Raw genomic sequence first — 20,918 nt, forward strand, 5'->3', positions numbered from 1 at the left:
TATTTTTCTCCTAAAAATAAAGATATAGGGCATACATTATTTTCCATAGAAGTAATCAATACAGGTAGAAATAGTTTTCCCTAAATAAGCATGTTTGAATACTCTAGATGTCCCATGTCCAATACTGCATACACAATATACCTAATTAACAAAACTTTTTTCATGAAGCTAAATAAAACATAAATGCACCAACTTGTTTCAGACTAACACTTAACAAGAAATATTATCTGAAACAACAAAAGATCTAATCAAATCTTAATCACCAAATCGTAGCCTCTTAATGTTACATTAAACTGAAATAAAAACCTAATCCGCACACTAACAACAACAAAATTTATATTTCCACTTTCAACCACAAACACACAAAAGTTATGAAATCTAATTTACATGCATGTCATTAAAAAAATGAAAAATAATTCAATATAAAAAATATACCATTATAATACAGAAAAAATAAAAATGAAATTATATTAACCTTACAAACTTTCCTTGATTTCGTCATGTTAACCTTCTTATTACCAACTTTGCCAACACTCACATTGGACTTAGACCTTGTAACTTTAGCATTTTCATAATTTTTTATTTTTGATTTCTTTGTTTTATGAGCAGGAATTTCATCTTCAAAATCAGAATCTGAAGCTTGTTCAACAACAACCTTTTTTATCTTATCAACCATCTTATATTTTGGAACAACAACCTTTTTTACACTAAAAGCTTTGCATGTTGAGTTGCGACTGCTTCAAGAATGGTGAATTTTTTAAACAATCGATTTTAACCGGCAAAATTTCGCTTTGATTATGCGAAATAGACTCACCTTCCATTACCTTCTTCTTGTTCTTTGATAATGGAGAAGGGTTAAAACACCGCAAATCAAACGAGGGTCTAGATAGAACAAGCAGACTATTTTTTTGTATTAATCTAGGGCTTTTTCTATTAGGAGTAGAATCAAATTTGCATTTTTCTGACATGTCTCAAGAAAAAAATGCAAACTAAAGTGAAGAACTCTTAATCCAAGCGTATGAGTGACTGTTGGGAAACACAAATGAATGAATGAATGAATGAATGAATGTTGGAAAACCCAAGTTCATACGCATGAGAATTAAAAAGTAGAGAAAAAAATATTGTAAAGAGTGAAGAGTTTTATCGGTAAAGAAACAATGTATAACGTGATAAAGTGTTGAAAGTAAGTTAATTATTAAAGTTAATAAAAATTCAAAAATCAAGTATCAATGTAAAAAACTATATTTACCGTATTTGACTCCTTAAATTATGAAAAAACTTTGAAACTTAATTATTAAAATAAAATTAAAAAATCATTGCCATAATTATCAAGAGATTTAATGAAGAGTGATAAATATTAAATACAATAAATAAGAAAATAATATGAATATTAAATATTAAAAAAATATTTTTCGGATATTTAAGAAAAAAAGATTTTTCTAAAAAGTTGTTATAACTTGCAATTATTTTTTAGCTTAGTAATTAATGAAAAGTATTGCTATAACTTGTAATAAACAACCTAAAATTTTTATTTAAGATAATTTTCACTTTTTTCATTTATGTTAAGCTCACTTTTAATTTAAAAAATAAAATAAAAAATTACCACAAAATTACATTGGATGATCCTTATAGTGGGTGGCTTCGAATTTTTGTCTGACATAAGAAAAGTCTTCAAAGACTAGCATTCTTTCCTTTTTAGCCTTCCTTCCTTTTTATGTATAAAACAAGTACATTTTTGCCTCTTTATACCTCAAATATTTTTAAAAAAATCATGCTCATTTGTTTTCGACTTCTAATTTTATTTTTATTTTTTCCCTTGATTTTTTTTTTATTTTAATTCACTTGTCTCAACCTTTTTTTTAAAAAAAAAAATTTCTCTTTTTTTTTTCTCAAACATTATCTATTTCTTCAATTTTTTTCTTTTTTAATTAATTTTTCTCAACCTTTATTTTTCTTTTATTTTTTATTTTTATCATTTATATTTTTTCTTTTTTTTCTCAAACTTTATTTTTATTTTTTCTTATCATTTTTTATTCTTCTATTTTTTTTTAAATTTTATTTTTTTTCTTCTCTTTTTTCTTTTTTTTTCTCAATCTTTTTCTTTCTTTTCTCTATTTTGTTTCTTCTCTTTTTTTTTTCAACTTCTATTATATTTTGTTAATAAATAGAAAGTTGAATAATTGGTAAAGGGATATTCTTTCTTTTATATCAAAGTAAATTTAAGGGCACGACTTGTTTGAAAGTTCTTTGGAATAAGTCTTGCCTCTAAGACAATGAGATCTTCTTTCTTTTACATCAAAGTAAATTTAAGGGAATGACTTATTGTTTGAAAGCCCTAAGTCTTGTCAATATACCATAAATATGATAGTGTCACCTCTTGCTCATAGGGCGTAACTTGTTGTTTGAAAGGAACCGAATAAAAAAAATTACTTGGGAAAAAAAATTAAGAGAGATATTTTAAAAAGAAACAAAGAAAATAAAAAAATATAGAAGTTGAGAGGATAAAAGAAAAAAATAAAGGTTGAGAAAAAAGACAAAATAAAAATAAAAGATGAGAAAAAATAAAAAAGATTAACAAAATAAAGAAAAATAAAAATATTGATACATATGTAACAGTGATTTTATCAGATATATATGTATGATACGTATATCTCATATATTAGACTTCAAATATATGTATTATTTTTAAATTAATCAAATACGTTTATTTGATGTATATGTCTGATGCATGTATGATTGGTGCTTGTGATTGACATATTAGTCCATTTTGATAAAAATTAATGGACTTTGATATCAAGAACAACTGTGTGCATAGATATTCATATATATCATAAACATGTACTAATCGTCTAGATACATAAAAAATTAATAAGTTTATTGCACGAGCATGAAGATGCATTCATATGCATCATGAATAAAAAAATATTTTTTTTACTATGATACACATGCACAGAGATACATTCCCATATTTCATGAACAAACACTAAGTTTCATATTACATGTGGATTAGTAAACTATAATACACTGGCGTGCAAATAGATTCATATTTATTGTGAACAAACAAATACATTTTTTTTAACTATGATACATATGCATAGTGATACATTCATATGTATCATTAAATTTATGTTTATAGAATGATCTTCTTCTCCATCTTCACACTTTGTTTTTACAAATTCTCCATTAACACCATTACCCATTGACACTCTCAACCTCAATTGAAAATCAATCAAATACACCAACAACTCCTCTACTTTTCACCATCTTCCCATTGTAAAATTGTATGTCAAATTCAAAAAAATAAGTGCATCGATCAAGAATCAATAATCAATTTTTAAAATTCATAGCAAGAAAAAAGAAAAATCGTGAATTATACCCAGTAATGACTTTATCTGACTATTTTCTGTATGTCATTCTGTCTCTTTACAATTCAACAATAATAAAGTTTCCCCATTTCTGTTAAAACTAAGAAAACTTTCTTCTATTTAAAGAAATTTCAAGATCCAAAAGATTATAAAGTATATCTCAAATGAAAATGTTTTTTGCTTATTCAACTCTATTTTCAATTGAAATCGAAAGGGGAAAAAGAGAGGAGGGGTGGTGGTTTGGGGAAGAATGGGCAGATGTCATGCAAAAGGAGATTATGATGGGAGATGGGAAGAAGATTTTTAAATATGAAATCCAATGATTTTGGGCGAAAATGATGGAGTTGCCTATGTTAGATATGTATCCAGAGCAATTTTTAATTTATTATTTTTTCTATAATTATATTTAAATGGTATGAGATTTAAGGATCGTTTGATTGAGAAACAAGTTATGCTGGGATTAGTTGTACTGGGATTAGTTATCCTAGTATTAATTTTAGTGGTTATTTGGTTTGTGATACTAAAAATAATATGCATTACATTCTTTTTAAGAATAGATAGTTTGTTTACAAAAATAACTTTTAACTTATTTAGCTTATTTATTTTCCTTCATATTAAACCATACAAAAGAAATTAAAAAGTTACTATTTTTTTAACTTTATTAAAAAAAAATTCTAAAAGTACATGTTAAGAAATTTATGTTGATATTTCTTAAATGTGTATGAAGCTTTAATATTTCATGTTAAATTACTTATTTTGTCCTAAATTCTATAAAATATTGATAATCTCATTTTTTGTTTAGAAAAATCATCATCAAAAAATGTGGAAAAGAATTACTCCCATTTTTCATTATTTAGTATCATTAATATTTGGAGAGTCAAATTATATCTTTTAAAAAATTAAATTTTTAAATATTTTTAGCTAAATATAAAAAAAATTATTTAATAATTAAGCATGTATTAAGTTAGAAAGGGAATGTCAAGATACTTTAATTACTTGTCCATGATAAATTTATTAGAAAAAATAAAAATTTCAAATAAGATTAATAAACATATCTATAAAATAGAAAGACAATAAATCCTTGGATCAATTTTGAATTTGATTATGTAAATAGTTTTTATGGTGTCACTATCATTTTTCCATGACTCATCACTTTTGTAGCATTTAATAATCTCATATAACTGTTCAAATTTATCAAAGCGGATAAATATTTGTAGAGTAATTAAAATTTAAATTTGGAATAAAATTGACAAAAAAAATTGATGTGAGGACTACCATATATATATATATATATATATGAAAAGTGATAATTAAAGGTTTGGAGGGTAATTGTATCTTTTCATGGCTTTATCCTAAGAATAAATTAAGCTGAAATTGTTACCACCAAATGCATGAGATAACTTATCCTGGTACTATTTATTAGTACTGGGATAAGTTATCCCAAATTAGGCAACTAAACAATGCATCAAAATTTTTATCTTGAAATTATTATTTTATTTCGAGACTATTTGTATTAGTACCTCGCACCGAACGACCCCTTAATGTATTAATGATTCTAATGTTTGGGGATTTGTGTAGTTTATCCTTTTATATAATATTATTTCCAACTTAGATTATTTGTTGTGTTTTTCTTTTACACGCTCAAACTATCATACTCTTATTTATGTCTTAATATAATATCTATTCATTGAACATTTATTCATTTATGTATGTACATAGATAAAAAAAAAAAATAGTTCTTTTATTTTTTAGTATATGAATATTAGTATATTACGATATATGTTTATGGTCTCTTTTTATGGCTCGCTTTTAGGCTACTATTTTTATTGAGCTGTTCTTGACTCTATGCTTCTCAGATTTTACTTGTAAGAAATAAGCAATTCTCATAAATCCCACTACTTTACTTCTTAATTACCTTCTGTCTCAATTTTTTTAATAAATTTTCTCTCTCCCAAATTTTAATTGTTCATATACATAACTGAACGTTCATATACATAAGGATCTTATGTATCATAACTAACTTCCTTAACAATATTTAAGAAAATAAGTCAAGTCCAATAATTATTCAAAAGAATATTTAAGGAAATAAATCAAGTCTAATAATTATTCAATATTATACCTTATTAATGTGTGATTAATGAATTCCTTAATTCTGTAAAAAAAATTTAAAATATACTCCTAAAAGGAAATTTACCACATAAATCACCTAGAAAATTTTAGAACTAAAGAAAAAAGATCCTTATAAAATAAAAGGACATAGAAAATTTTAAAACAAAACAAAAGACTCATATAAAAAAATTTACTACGTAAGTCTATGAAAAATTTTACTATCTAATCTACAAATAAAGAAAATTTTACTATGTAAGTATGAAAAAATTTGAAAAAAAAAAAAAAGAATTCCGAGAAGATTTGAAGAACATAGCAATAGTGAACCCCAACCCTTGTACATATGAATTTGCAAAATATACACTCCAGACATCATATATACATAACAATATGAAGCAAAATTTGAAAACATAAAGATAATACATTATATACATGTCTAACGTTCTTTTATATACAAAACATTGTTATGTATATGAGTTGAAATACACACAACTCGTCTTGTCTAACAGAGCCATCTACATAACTATACTATGTATAATACTATTGATGTATAACATATACATAACTCTGTAATATATATGAATTGAAATTAAACAACCCAACAGTGTCTATTTCAATACATCTACATAACAAATTTATGTATATAGGTTGAAATAAAATGTCCACCAAATGGCATAATTACAAATGTATACATAACTCGCTATTTATCATAGTTCAAAATAACAACATAGATTTACTAAGTAATCTGATCATATACATGACAAATTTAATGTCTAAGAAGACGTTTAATACTATACATAACTAATTTATGTATAAGGTTGAAAGAACAACAAAATGTTCTTATAATGTATAAAAATGCGTAAAACAACAAAAAAGTACAGATTCAGCAACAAATCACGATAAGATACCTTTGGAAGACACGGGCGTGATGATTCTTCACTTTTTATCTTACTTAAAGATTTAGCAATGAGCTTTTTAGAGCTTGTACGAGCAACTTCAATTCCCTCGACTTTTTCACCTTGGAGGGATCGTTTCAGTGTTTCGATCTATTTCTCTAAAACTCGGACTAGACTCCATTACTATACTTAAGTTTTGAGAATTATGCATATGCAACAAGTAACACGTAGATTTTTTATTTAATAAATTAAAAAAATTAAGAAATTAAACTAACTTCAAAAATAACTTGAAGAAGGTAATAATGTTCAGCAATTTGATAAGATAAAATTTGTAAATTCAATTCTTGAAACTCCTTAATTATGGTAACTTGATTTTAGGCATAAATTGTGGAGGTGTGATATGTATATGTATATTACTACTATATATAAGGGAGAGTCTCTAACTTTAGTAGTCCTCACATGATTTTTTTTTGTCCATTTTATTCTTAAATGAAGGTATAATGACTTTGCAAATTCTCAATCATTTTGGTAAATTTGATTGATTATATGTGTTTTTTAAATGTTATAGAAATGATGAGTCATACGAAAAAGTGATAGTGACACCACAAAAGCTCTATTTATCCAATCAAATTAAAAATTAAATTTAAAATTTTGTAGTGTTCTTTTATGTGAAAATAACAATAATAAGAGAGAATACCTAATTTTTAATTCTCATAAGGAACTCTATTTTGTCTTCTTACCCCTAATTGAAGTTTTAATAACCTCATAAGCTTTCTCCAATTGAAGAAATATCTACAAAAGTATTTTGTTGAACTAGATCTATAAATAATTTAATTTAAATATTGTATTTATTTATAATCAACTTTACTGACATGATCATACAATAATTTATAACATCAGGTATTTTTTATATTATTTAAATACAATACTTTTTTATTAAAAAAATGTGCTGGCCAATATAAATTTAATTGAGAAAAAATAATGAAGTTAATTCAACATAAGGCAAAACTCAATTTAGATCGTTAAAGACTTTCATTCAAAAATTTCTAGTAAAATAAAAATGAAAATATTGTAATTTATACATCCACTAATAAACTACGTCTCCCAATATTTCAATTTATATAACTTTGATTAGACATCGAATTCAAGATACATGAAATTTTTTTACAATGTTTATTTCGCGATTTTGGATAAGAACAGAGAAAATTTGTCTAAAATCAAAATTTAAAATATTTTAATGAAGCAAACTTCAAATATAAAGAAAATTTTAAGAAAATAACTTCTCCATAACTTTTTGGAGAAAAACAATGGGCCCCACTTCTTTAAGATGTCGCTTGATTTTTTAAAATTTTTCAAAACACAGTCATTAGAATTTTTTGGAATAGATGTACACTAAGTTTAAGTCAGACTTTTTGTTAATTGGCAAATTTGCCTTTGCTCGTCTTAGTTACGACTATTCTATAAAAAAAACTCTAGAGTTTCATTATCTTATTAAATTGCCCTTGAAATGAGTTATATTTACTAAACTACCCTTTATCATCCACTTGATCACCTTTCTATATAATAATAAATATAATAAAATATAATAAAAAAAATGTTGCTTTATGATAAAACAAATTTGGTGTATTGAGGCTCCTCTTATATCCAAGATCCGACATGGGATCGGACCAAGGATATATCGTACTCAAACTTACCTATGTTGCTGCCTCTATTGTGTATCATTGGACAACATTTTGGGAAAAGACAACATAAAATAGAGCTTTTAACAGAAACTGTTGGTCGCCAGAACTCTTCATAACATTATATATCAGCAACACACTGCTATCTTATAATTGAATTAACAGCTGTATCATAAGAAGTAACACAATGTTTTGCTACAATTTGGTGGTCCAACGATCACCTCCAATTCTCCTTCAATCACAATATCCCTCAAAACCCAGGTACAGTGTTTACCATTCATTTTCAAATTCTACAAATAATGTTCTCTATCGGCTGTAACAATTCTGTGATCTGTTAAAATAGTACCCTTTTTTTCCACAATGTGGTTGTTCAGAATTGTTTAATTAAGCAAAGAAAATTCTAAATTATGAAGATTAAGTACGGAGCAAAGAAAATTCTAAGGAAAGAAAATGAGGAAAGAGAAAGCTGCAATTAAGCTCAAAGAAATTCGTGAAACTAAAATGATATAACCAAGGGAAGAATGTCGGATTTTAGTGTGTCTGTTTGAACTTTATATCAGTACAAGAAAAATGACCTTTAGCGAAAAGAAATCTAGTTGTTAAAAATCCAAATCCAGTCATTAAAAGTCTATTATTGGTCGTCACTGGTTACTAAAAGCCCCGTTGTTAAACGATCAAAACTTTGATCAATATTTTAAGGTGTATTTTTTTAAAAACTACAACTTATGGTACTTTCCATATAGTTTTTGAATATTTAAATTTTTATTTTAAAATTATCGAATTAATCTAATCTAATTTAACTTTGAAAATTAGTCAAATTGTTTCTTGAAACGTTAAATGCACCAAAAGGCTATGACACACCTCAACTTAAAAGGGTCCTATAACCCTGAGCTATTTAAAAGTGTAATTTTGACACCCTTAGTGCCTACGTGGCACATACGTGGCACAACACACTGAAGTGTACGTGCACACGTGTGTGTCAAATAGGCACTAAGGGTGTCAAAATTACACTTTTAATTAGTTCGGGGTAATAGGACCCCCTTTAAGTTGAGGTGTGTCATAACCTTTTTGGGTATAGTTCAGGGGGTAATTGGGTATTTTCTCAAATCTGTTTGTTTGGAGAAATGGCTTTTATCCAAGTGTTTTCCCCAAAACTACTTTTGAAGAGTAGCATTTTGCGTTTGATTAATCAATTTAAAAATCAGTTTTACTAATCTTAAGCACTTATATTTTCCCTAAAAACTTGGTGAAATACCTAACTCTCTAAAATAAGCAATTTTAGTTTCCAAAAAGTTTGGCTTAGCAGGGCTATAAGCCCTCTGAACCAAGTTGGAGTCGGCTATATAAATCATCAACCTGGTCACGTTTCTCCATTTAAACTCGAATAATAAACAAGAACCTTTATTTTATTAGTTTCTCAAGTATAAGTTTTGTTGTTTCTTTTGATACCATTTTGTGGACATCCAGTGTGCATAAGAAATGAGTGAATTGCTCATCCACTGATTTTGATACTTGGGAAATACATATTCTCTTTTACTAACATCCTAAGTCTTCCTCAATCAACCACTTCTTAGTTAATGGCTAGGAGCTTCATTTCTGGAGTTTGGGTGGTAATACTGCTTGTCCATTTAGTTGATCCCATGATCTGATTAAATAAAAAGTAGGGATGACACGAGGATGGGCATTACGTTACATCCTCAAGAAACAACAACAACATACCCAGTATACTCCCACAAAGTGTGGTGTGGGAAGGGTAAAATGTGTGCAGTCCATACTGCTAGCTCTGAGGTGTGATAGAAATAGTTTATCATGATGGTGATGTAGCTATAGGGTCTTCTTAGAGTCAAAAGGATTGAAAGTTGCTCGATAAGATGCCATTATACAAGCACCCAAGGTTGTGGCCTACTAGTCAATGAAGCGAGTCGAGACTATGAGGACTCAAGTTCAAATTCAGCGGAGACAAAAATACTAGGTGATTTCTTCCTTGGTGGACAGAGCTATCCGGTACCTATGCTGGTGGGAGGAGTAGGTGCCCGTGGAATTAGTCCTATCTCAGTACAGGAAAATTACGTCTTCAATGGATTACACCTCTGAATAGAAAGTACATCCAATTGGGTGTTTCCTTGTCAGATACTTTGTGGTGTGCTTGAGGTTTAGTCCTCCAGAAGGCATTGCTCGTTTCCTATTGTTTTGTGCAGCAATCAATAACCTAAAACTGGCCAAGCAGGGTAACGCATTCATCTTAGTTTCTGTATTACATTTATACGGCTGTTGTTTTGTCAAAGATTCTATTTCCTTCCAATCACTAGAATTTTTCATCCGTCCTTGCAGGGGGATGCCTGTGAAAGTGATTCCTGCCTGCTGCACTAAATGTCCTATATCTAGTACGGTTGAGGTTAAACAAGTTATTGCAGGTCTTGCAGCATCGATCTTATGTCTCTCTCAATGTAACCTGGTTAGCATCTTTACTATATTTTCTTACTCCCGATTTCAGAGACAAATACAAAGCATCAAAAGAATCCTAAATGACGTGGTTCTGCACATCTTTATTTGGCTGGTTTGATAGAAAGGTTGTGAAAGTTAAAGGTTGAAAATGATGTTTTGCTTTTTAAATAAAGCAAATATAATTTTATGGCAAGCATGACTTTCCATCTGGGAATGCATTCTGTTTCAAATTAACTTAAAGGGAAAATTCCATAAATATTTGTAAACTTTCAAGCGTATCTTCATCCTCTTGGTAGGCTTTTGCAGCAGATCTTCCTCAGTACAAAAGTGTGTTACAACTTGCAAATGCCGCAGACAGCACACCAACACTTCCTTTGGAGAAGCAAAATGATGGTGGAAAGTTGATGATGATGCGAGGTATGACAGCAAAAGACTTTGATCCAGTCAGGTATTCTGGAAGATGGTTTGAAGTAGCTTCCCTTAAACGTGGATTTGCTGGGCAAGGTCAAGAAGATTGCCACTGCACCCAGGTGAACATTGAGTGTTAACATCTGAAGGACGCGTTCTTCATTTGATGTCTTTTGCATATATTTTGGGTTCCTAGGTTCTTGGAGCTCATACATGAAGATTTCGTAGTTGGCATAATTTGTCTTTGTTCCAAATTATTTTAGGGCATTTACACTGTTGATATGAATGCACCTGCAATCCAAGTAGACACATTCTGCGTTCATGGAGGACCTGATGGCTACATCACAGGCATAAGGGGAAAGGTACAATGCCTTGATGAGGAGGATAGGGAGAAAGATGAGACTGATCTAGAAAGGCAAGTAATGATTAGGGAAAAGTGCTACCTTAGATTTCCTACACTGCCGTTCATCCCCAAGGAGCCATATGATGTGATTGCAACTGATTATGACAACTTCGCACTGGTTTCTGGAGCTAAAGATAAAAGCTTTGTTCAGGTAATCAATTGTTTCAGTTTAATCGCTGTGCGAGTCAAAGAATACTTTATTTCACTCCGATGTAAAGATACCTCCTTAACATAAGCTTCTCCTAGTTTTGCATTTCTCATGCTCGACATAGAGCACCTCACACAGAAAATGTGACCTTTTTTCTTTATTACAAATTATTAATACACACCAGGGTCACCAGAGTTGGGGGTTTATGCTATTGGTAAATGTCAAACCTTAACATATTTAAGAGTTCCAGTATTCCTTTTGATCATCTTCAGGTGAAAAATAACATTAGTTGTTATCTTTTTGACTTACAAGTGATGAAGCATTATTAATTAGCCCAAGTAGGGTGCTGATACATACATCTTTTGAATTTCAAAATGTGGCATAAAAATAGTAGTTATACGTTGGTGGTTTCTTACACACAAATGCTTATTGCTAATTATGCCTTTAAATCAATGAAATATCGCAACTAAGCAAAACTGTAATGAAGAGCTATTGAAGAAGTCCCTCATCAGTCAATTATGGGATGGGTGGTCTCTTTATAAGACTTGGGCAATCCCCAGGGGTGAGTTTGTGTTGAAAATATGTCACAAATAAAGTAGTTAACTATTAGGATTTTTAAATTATTTTTATTAGAGTCCTGTGTGGCTCGAACTTAGGAGTTAGTTTCCACTTTGTTTGTTATTTGAATTTCAAATAAGTTTATTAGCATATTTTTATATTTTCTATTTAGAAGTTTAGCTATAAATGTATGTCTTTATGTTATTAATACTACAATTATTAATACTACAATTTCCTTCGACAAACAATTGCAATATTTTTCCTCCATGTCATTCTGTGTTATTTCTTTAATTTTAAAGCTAAAAACCAACAATTGGTATCTAGAGCCATTTTCTTAAGGCACATGTGAGTGAGATGAATTCTAAAAATAACTTTTTCCAAATAGCTTTTCCTGTTTTTGATGGTGAGAATTACCAACTTTGGGCAGTAAGAATGAAGACTTATCTTGAGACTTTAGATCTTTGGGAGGTCGTGGAGGAGGATTATGATGTTTCTCTGTTGTCCAATAATCCTACGGTGGCTCAGATCAAAAGACAAAAGTAAAAGAAAATAAAAATGCAAAGGCGAAAACAACTTTATTTGCTAGTGTGTTTGCAATAATTTTCACGAAAGTTATGGCTCTCAAATCAGCAAAAGAAATTCGGAATTATCTGAAGGAAGAATACGCAGGAGATGAAAGAATACAAGGCATGAAAGGTTTAAATCTAATTAGGGAATTCAAATTGCAACTGATGAAGGAATCTAAGATCGTCAAAGAGTACTCAGATTGACTCGTTGACATTGTTAACAAGGTAAGATTGCTTGACACAAAATTTAAAGATTTAAGAATTGTTGAAAAAATTCTTGTTGCAGTGCTTGAAAAATATGAAGTATGGATAACTATCTTGGAAAAAACAAAAGATCTGTCCAAGATTACCTTGCAGAGTTGTTAAATACATTGCTGGCACTAGAACAAATGAGCCTTATGAGGCAGGATGATATGGTTGAAGGTGTCGTGGCTGCCAACCACAAGACTCAAAGCAAGAGTAGTAATTTAAGGAAAAATTACCTACCTTACCAGCACTGTGGCAAAATATGTCATCCTCCATTTAAATGTTGGAGGAAACGAGATGCACAATACAAGATTTGCAACCAACTTGGTCATGAAGTTGTGATTTGCAAAAGCAAATCTCAAAAATATAAAGCAGATGCCCAAGTCATCAATGAAGAAAAGACCACTTATTTGTGGCAACATATTTTTCAACCAAGAAATCTGACTTTTGGATGATTGACAGTGGTTGTACAAACCACATGACATATGAGATAATTTTTTTGTAAAGAGCTTTTACAACAACAACAAACCCAGAATATTCCCACCTAAAGGGGTCTGGGGAGGGTAGAATGTACGCAGTCCATACCACTACCTCCAAAGAAGTAGAGAGGCTATTTCCATAGACCCCGGTTCAAGACAAAGGACAATATACAAAAAAATCAAAAGCATGAAACATGATAAAACTAACATGATAAAACTAACATAGGTACGACATCTACAAAAATATTGTACATTACCAAACAAAGGACACCAAAGCCCTCCTAACTACTGACTACGATTCATCCACCCACCTTACCTCTCTATCCTAGTGTTTTTCCTCCAAACCTTCCTATCCAGGGTCATGTCCTCAGTGAGCTGTAACTGCTCCATGTCACGTTTAATCACTTCTCTCCAATATTTCTTCGGTCTGCCCCTACCCCGCTTGAAATCATGCAAGGCCAACCTCTCACACCTACGAATTGGGGCATCTATGCCCCTCCTCATCACATGACCAAACCATCTCAACCTCACTTACCGCATTTTATCCTCCACAGACACGACTCCCACCTTCTCCCAAATAATCTCATTCCTAACCCTGTTAGCCCCTGTAAATCCACATATCCAACGCAACATCCTCATTTCCGTTACCTTCAACTTTTGGATATGAGAATTCTTAACTGGCCAACACTCCGCTCCATACAGCATAGCCGGCCGAACTGCAACTCTATAGAATTTGCCTTTAAGCTTGGGAGGTACCTTCTTATCGCATAAAATTCTCAAAGCGAGCCTCCATTTCAGCCAACCTGCCCTAATACGGTGAGAGACATCTTCATCTATCTCTCCATTCCCCTGAATCGTAAACCCAAGATACTTAAAACTATCCCTCTTGCAAACCGCCTGTGAGTCCAACTCTACTACCACCTCATCCTCTTTCCTCGAGTCACTAAACTTGCACTCCAAATACTCCGTCTTGTTCTTACTCAATCTGAAAACTTTAGACTCCAGGGTTTGTCTCCAAACCTCCAGCTTATCATTAACACCTTGCCGCGACTCATCAATCAAAACTACCTCATCCGCAAAAAGCATACACCAAGGCACCTCGCCATGTATACTCCGCGTCAACACATCCATCACCACGGCAAATAAAAAAGGACTAAGCATTGATCCCTAGTGCAACCCTGTCAAGATCGGAAAATGCTCAAAATCTCCTCCCACAATCCTTACCCGAGTCTTTGCCCCCTCATACATATCCTTAATCGCTCTGATGTACGCCACAGGGACCCCTCGCCTCTAAGCATCTCTAAAGAACCTCTCTAGGGACGTTGTCATACACCTTTTCCAAGTCAATAAACACTATGTGAAGATCCCTTTTCCTCTCTTTATACTGCTCTACCAGTCTCCGCACTAGGTGAATTGCCTTAGTCGTCGAGCGACCAGGCATAAATCCAAATTGATTCTCCGAAACAGACACAATCTTCCTCAACCTCCGCTCCACCACCCTCTCTCAAATCTTCATCGTGTGACTCAACAACTTAATACCCTGGTAGTTGTTAGAACTCTGAATGTCACCCTTGTTCTTATATAAAGGAATCATGTGCTCCATCTCCACGCCTCAGGCATCTTTGCGGACTTGAAAATGTTGTTAAACAAGTTGGTCAACCACCTCAACCCTGCCCTGCTAGAAAACTTCCAAAAATCCACCGGAATCTCGTTGGGCCCCGACGCCCTGCCCCTTCGCATCTTGCGAATAGCCTCCCTGACCTCTTCTACCTTAAAACGCTGACAATAGCCGAAATCGCAACACTCCCCGGTGTGCTCCAACTCCCCTAACACAACACCTCTGTCCCCCTCATCATTCAAGAGTCTATGAAAATATGACTGACATTTTTTCTTAATGAGGGCTTCCTCCACCAATACTCTGTCATCCTCCCCCTTAATGCACTTCACTTGATCCAGATCCCGATCCTTCCGCTCCCTAGCCTTGGCAAGCCTAAACAACCTCTTTTCCCTGCCTTTCTCCTCTAACCCCTTATACAAACTCTCAAAAGCTATTGTCTTAGCCGCTGTAACTGCTAACTTAGCCTCCTTCTTAGCTTACTTATACCCCTCCCTGCTTACCTGCCTGCCTCTCCTCTTCATCCTTGCTCTCCACCAACATAACATAAGCCGCCTTCTTCGTCTCCACCTTCTTAAGATCTTCATTCCACCACCAATCTCCCCGATACTGGCCAGACCAGCCCCTCGAGACACCCAACACCTCCCTAGCAGACTCTTTGATGCAACCCGCTGCCCTATCCCACATACTATCCACGTCCCCCCTACACTCCCAAACCCCCATCCCCTCCAACTTCGCCCCTATCTCCAAGGCACTAACTGGAGTCGGGCTACCCCACTTAACTCTAGGTCAACCCTCCCTACCCCGTCTCTTTTTGCCCTTTGTAAAGAGCTTATGTCTACGGAAAATAAGAAAGTCTGAATTGGAAATGGTGACTATATTTCTGCAAAAGAAAAAGGGACCGTTGCAGTCTAAGAAAGTTTAGGTATAAAAATAATTTCTAATGGCCTTTACGTGCCTGATATTGATAATAGTTTGTTATGCCTGATATTGATAAAAATTTGTTAAGTGTTGATCAATTAATGGAAGAAGGATTACAATTATTATTTAGAGACAAATATTGTTGAATCTTTGATTCCACTAATTAGGAGATTTTATAAGTTGAAATGAGTGGTAAGAGCTTCTTATTTATCCAACAGTAGATGAACACAAGCCTTGCAAGACCAAAGATGAATTGACAAATTTATTCACGAGGTTAAATTCAACAATCTACAATTTCTGATCCAAGGAGTGTTGAAAATATGTCTTAGAAATGAAGTAGTTAACTATTAGTATTTTTAAATTATTTTTATTAGTCATGCGTGGCTCAAACTTAGGAGTTAGTTGGTTTCCACTTTCTTTGTTATTTGAATTTCAAATAAGTTTAGTAGCAAATTTTTATATTTTCTAATTAGAAATTTAGCTATAAATTTATGTCTTTGAGTTATTAATAATACAATTTCCTTTGACAACACAATTGCAATATTTTTTCTCTAATTCTTTCTCTGTTTTTTCCTTAATTTTAAAGCTAAAAAACAATCGTTTGAGCTAACTTTTGGAGTCGAGTTAGGCCCAAGATCCATTTTTTTGGATGGTAATTGAGTAAGACTCATCCCATTTTTTTTGGATGGGTGGTCTCTTATATGTTTGGGAAATCCTCATCTCTTGAGCTAGCTTTTGGGGTTGTGTTAGGCCCGAAAACCATTTGTATACTAGAGCAAATTAGAAAAAAAAAATTTCTTCCGTACGAAGACATGAATACAGCCACTCTCCTTGGACCTTCCCGATATTGGGTCAATTTTCTAGCTATCCAGACTTGGTATGTGAGGATGTTCTAGTTAGCATTAGCATAGGTTACAACTTACATAAAGGGGTACATTGTACATGTATCAGACTGGATGGTCATAATACGAAGATACATTTTAGGCGTAATACATAAGCGGCCCCTTGAACTTGTTCGATTTTTCCGTATTGACACTTTTAAGAAAATGTTGTTCCTATTGAAGCCTTAAATCAAATTATACCTCATAAGCACATGTTGCTGGCATCGCATAGCATGTACAATACACTCTCCTCTAAGAGAGTGGAAAGCCATAATCTATCTTTATTTTTATTTTTTATTTGTTTTCTCTTCAATCTGCCTGCATCTTCACCAATTCTCGCCGCTGCAAATCATTGAACCCCAATAAAAAACATATCATCTCTTTCTCATGGACTTACAGATTCAAGTATATGTTCTTGCCCAATTTCTTTGTTTTTTCCTTCTTAAAAACCAATCTTGATAAGGACTAACCCAACAGGTTTTTTTCTTCTCAATTTCCCAATTTTGAGGGACTAACCCGATTCCCTCTCATTACATCCTACCTCCGCATCCAATTATGTCTAAGCTTTTCTTGTATCGAGCATTATCTATCTATGATTTCTGTTTGAGAAGTGAGTGAAAAATCGAAAGACACTAAATGAATAGGCTGAATGTAGGGAGAGGCAGGTGATATAAGAGGGAGAAAGAAGGAGCTGAGTATATCTGGTATTAGCTCTTGCTTCTTTTCCTGGTGCTTCAATGTTGGAAAGAGATGAGGAAGAAGAAGAATATAGGCTTGAAAAGTTTTTTTGTTTCTTTTTTTTTAATTTTGACTTTTTTCTTCTTTCATGACGTTTCTTTTTATCATTGGTTTGTCTTACACGCTCTAAACCTAATCTCATATTGTGTAAGCACTTCACTCGCTAGGGGATGGGATTCATTCACTTGCATTCCTGCTAGCACTACAAAAAGCTCCGATTCAATAGGCTTCCTTTATTGATTCAAAAAGCTTATTTCCTGCGACATGGACACTAAGGTTAGTTTCCATTGGGTGAAGCGGCGACTGAATTAAACGAAGGTACGGAAAGAGAGGGATTCGAACCCTCGGTGTCTTTAAGCAGCTGGCTTCCACGTAGCTACAGCGGATCCTCTTGAGTTAGATTGGCTGGAGTAGCTACTTACCTTACTGGTGTCTGTCAACATCAAAATAGGTCAACGACGCATCGGAACGGTCGGTAACCCATTCTTGGGGTCAAATAAATACAAAAAAGATATGTCAGTGACCTAGCATGACAAAGCACTCTCCAAGGGCATGGAGTGTCACATTTTTTGGTCCACTAGCGTCATTCGAAGAACGAACAAGAAAAGGGATACATCTCGTGCAGGTGTACGCTACCGATCTCCTTAAGTAAGGACTAGACTCTGACCATTGGTCAACTCATCAGGCTCAGGACTTGAAGATTGCAGGTTCGAATCCTGTCCCCACCTAATCAGTGGAACATTGTTCACCGGGATAGAAGGCCGGTCCAAACCTGGATCAATCAGCCTATTCTAGTTCGCCTTGTGTCATCTGATTTTAGGGAATTCATTGGATCGTGAAGTTGCTTCACACCTGGCCATATCGAGGGAATGCACATGAACTTGCCCTTAAAAAAAGAGAAAAGAACTGGAATGGGAGAGGATGTCAAAAGGGGCACGAACAACCTTAAAGTACTGTTCAATCGACATAGTTTGAATATAGTTGAGGTGTTCAATGGGTATAACCATTACTTTAGGTTTTTAAGTGGAAAAATCGAGCAAGTTCAAGGGGCTGCTTATGTAATCCGCCTCCATTTTATAATCACTGATATATGATGTGAACTAGGATAGTTTAATATATTTGTTGATGTTAGTGATTGCTGGGGATGATCTAGCGAATAATATTTGGGTTCATTCCAAACTCAGTAGCTTTGGCTCTTACCATGTATATATGTTAATATGTGCAGTAAATAAGTACAGATGATAAATTTCAGATCCAGTAAATCAAATGTCTACGGTATCCCAAACTCAAACCCATAATGTTCAAATCTTGTATCCACCTTTGAGTGCTCATATGTCTAGTATCGTTATAAGAATGCTCGAAAAGGCTTTTATGATAATGAAAGAAGATGCAACAATACTATCTTTGCACGGTATAACACAGCATAAATCTATATCTAAACAATTAAACATTACACCAGAAGAAACATCAATTTCAAGGCTTCCTTCATGAGATCTGGTGATTAAAGGCTTGAAGCTCCGACGGCCCAATTTCTGCCTTCTATTACTACGTACAACTTCAAAATTCTCTTCTTGCATTTGCAGTAGCCCAACCTCCTCCTCACACGACCCATTGGAAGTTTTACTACTTGACCTTCTCCTCCTCTTACTCTTTCTTGTCAGAGCTTTGAACCGCAGAATCCTTCTAAACCCTGATACTTTTGTGCATTAATCCATCTTTATGTTAATTACATAATGTTAATTGTACAATGTCCTTATTTTCCTTTTCAATTTTATCCCAGACGTATTTCTTTCATTCTCAAACAATTAAAATGCACATTTTATGTCAAATGCAATCTTATCCAGAGAAACTACGAAACTACGATATCCATATGCCCCCCAAGACTGAGTGCTTGTGCTTCAGAGTTTACAACTTCAGAGGGGGTAAGATGCTCATAGAACTTGGAAATCTAACAAAGTGATGCGACCGAAGAGACATTAGCAACTACACTACTCAATCAAATATATGAGGAGGATATCATATCTAAAGGTACTAGCAAATATTCAGCTATTGTTCTTTTCTCTCACATTATTTAACCGAATAAGTGGCAACAAAGATTGGAAACAAACTAAGTAATTCTAAAGAAAATAGCAAACATGTAAAATCGGTATTAAATCAACCACAACAACATACCCAATGTATTCCCACAAAGTGGGGTGGGGGTGGGGGGTAAAGTGTACGCAGTCCGTACCACTACGTCAGATGAAGTAGAGAAGCTGTTTCTGATAGACCCTGGCTCAGGACAGATAACAATATAACAAATAAAAAACATAAAACCAACAACAAAAAGGGATATCACACCACTAGATAATAAAAGAAACAAGACACCCACAAGGTACTACTATAAACTAGCTATTCGAATCATAGACATCACCAAATACCACGAATAAGAGACTATAAGAAACTACAGACACAGATACAAACAAAGCACTCTTCCCTACTATACGGACGTACTTTTACCTACTAACCTTCTACCCTAATCCACGTCCTCCGCACCTTCCTACAAGGGTCATGTTCTCCGTAAGCTGTAACTGCTCTATGTCATGCCTAATCATCTTCTTCCAATATTTTTTCGACCTATCTCTACTTTGCCTAAATCCTTCCATAGCCATCCTTTTACACCTTTGTACTGGAGCATTCGTGCCCCTCCTCATCACATGTCCAAACCATTGCAACCTCATTTTCCGCATCTTGTCCTCCACCGAAGCCACTCCCACCTTCTCCCGAATAATCTCATTTATGACCCTATCCCTCCTGATAAGTCCACATATCCATCGCAACATTCTCATTTCTGCCCCCTTCAACTTTTGGATGTGGGAGTTCTTAACTGGCCAACACTCCACTCCAAACAACATAGTTGGTCGAACTGTCACTCTGTAGAACTTACCTTTAAACTTAAGAGACACCTTTTTATCACACAAGACTCCTGAAGCGATCCTCCATTTCAACCACCCTGTACCAATACGATGCGTGACATCCTCGTCAATCTTACCATTCCCCTAAATCCCCTAAATGATAGACCCAAGATACTTGAAACTCTCCCTTTTCTGAATGGCCTGAGAATCCAGCTTCACTACCACGTCAGCCTCATACGAATAATCACTAAACTTACATTCCAAGTACTCCTTCTTGGTCCTTCTTAACCTAAATCCTTTAGACTCAGCGGTCTGTCTCCAAACTTTCAACTTATCATTAACTCTTCCCCGAGTCTCGTCAAGTAGTACAACATCATCAACAAATAACATACACCAAGGCACCTCCCCTTGAATACGCCGCGTCAAAACATCCATCACCACTACAAATAAAAACGGGCTAAGAGTCGAACCCTAGTGCAACCCTATCAAAACAGGAAAGTGCTTCGAATCTCCTCCTACTATACTCACACGAGTCTTTGTGCCGTCGTATATGTCCTGAATCGACCTAAT

At 33.4% G+C, this 20,918-nt stretch overlaps 1 protein-coding gene across 2 annotated transcripts in view; it reads left to right on the forward strand.

Annotated features, from left to right (window-relative positions):
* The first annotated feature begins 7,952 nt into the window (after positions 1-7,952).
* Positions 7,953-20,918, forward strand: part of LOC107863772 (chloroplastic lipocalin) — a 31,480-nt gene continuing 18,514 nt past the window's right edge. The window contains exons 1-4 of one of the 2 annotated variants that reach the window (XM_016709904.2): positions 7,953-8,307; positions 10,378-10,501; positions 10,788-11,021; positions 11,163-11,453. In XM_016709904.2, the coding sequence (XP_016565390.1) occupies positions 8,234-8,307; positions 10,378-10,501; positions 10,788-11,021; positions 11,163-11,453 (723 nt within the window). In that variant the 5' untranslated portion in view covers positions 7,953-8,233. The remainder of the gene's footprint in view (positions 8,308-10,377; positions 10,502-10,787; positions 11,022-11,162; positions 11,454-20,918) is intronic. The other variant, XR_007052916.1, reaches the window with a different exon arrangement.

Source organism: Capsicum annuum, chromosome 3 (genome assembly GCF_002878395.1).
Source record: "Capsicum annuum cultivar UCD-10X-F1 chromosome 3, UCD10Xv1.1, whole genome shotgun sequence".
Taxonomy (NCBI): Eukaryota; Viridiplantae; Streptophyta; class Magnoliopsida; order Solanales; family Solanaceae; genus Capsicum; species Capsicum annuum.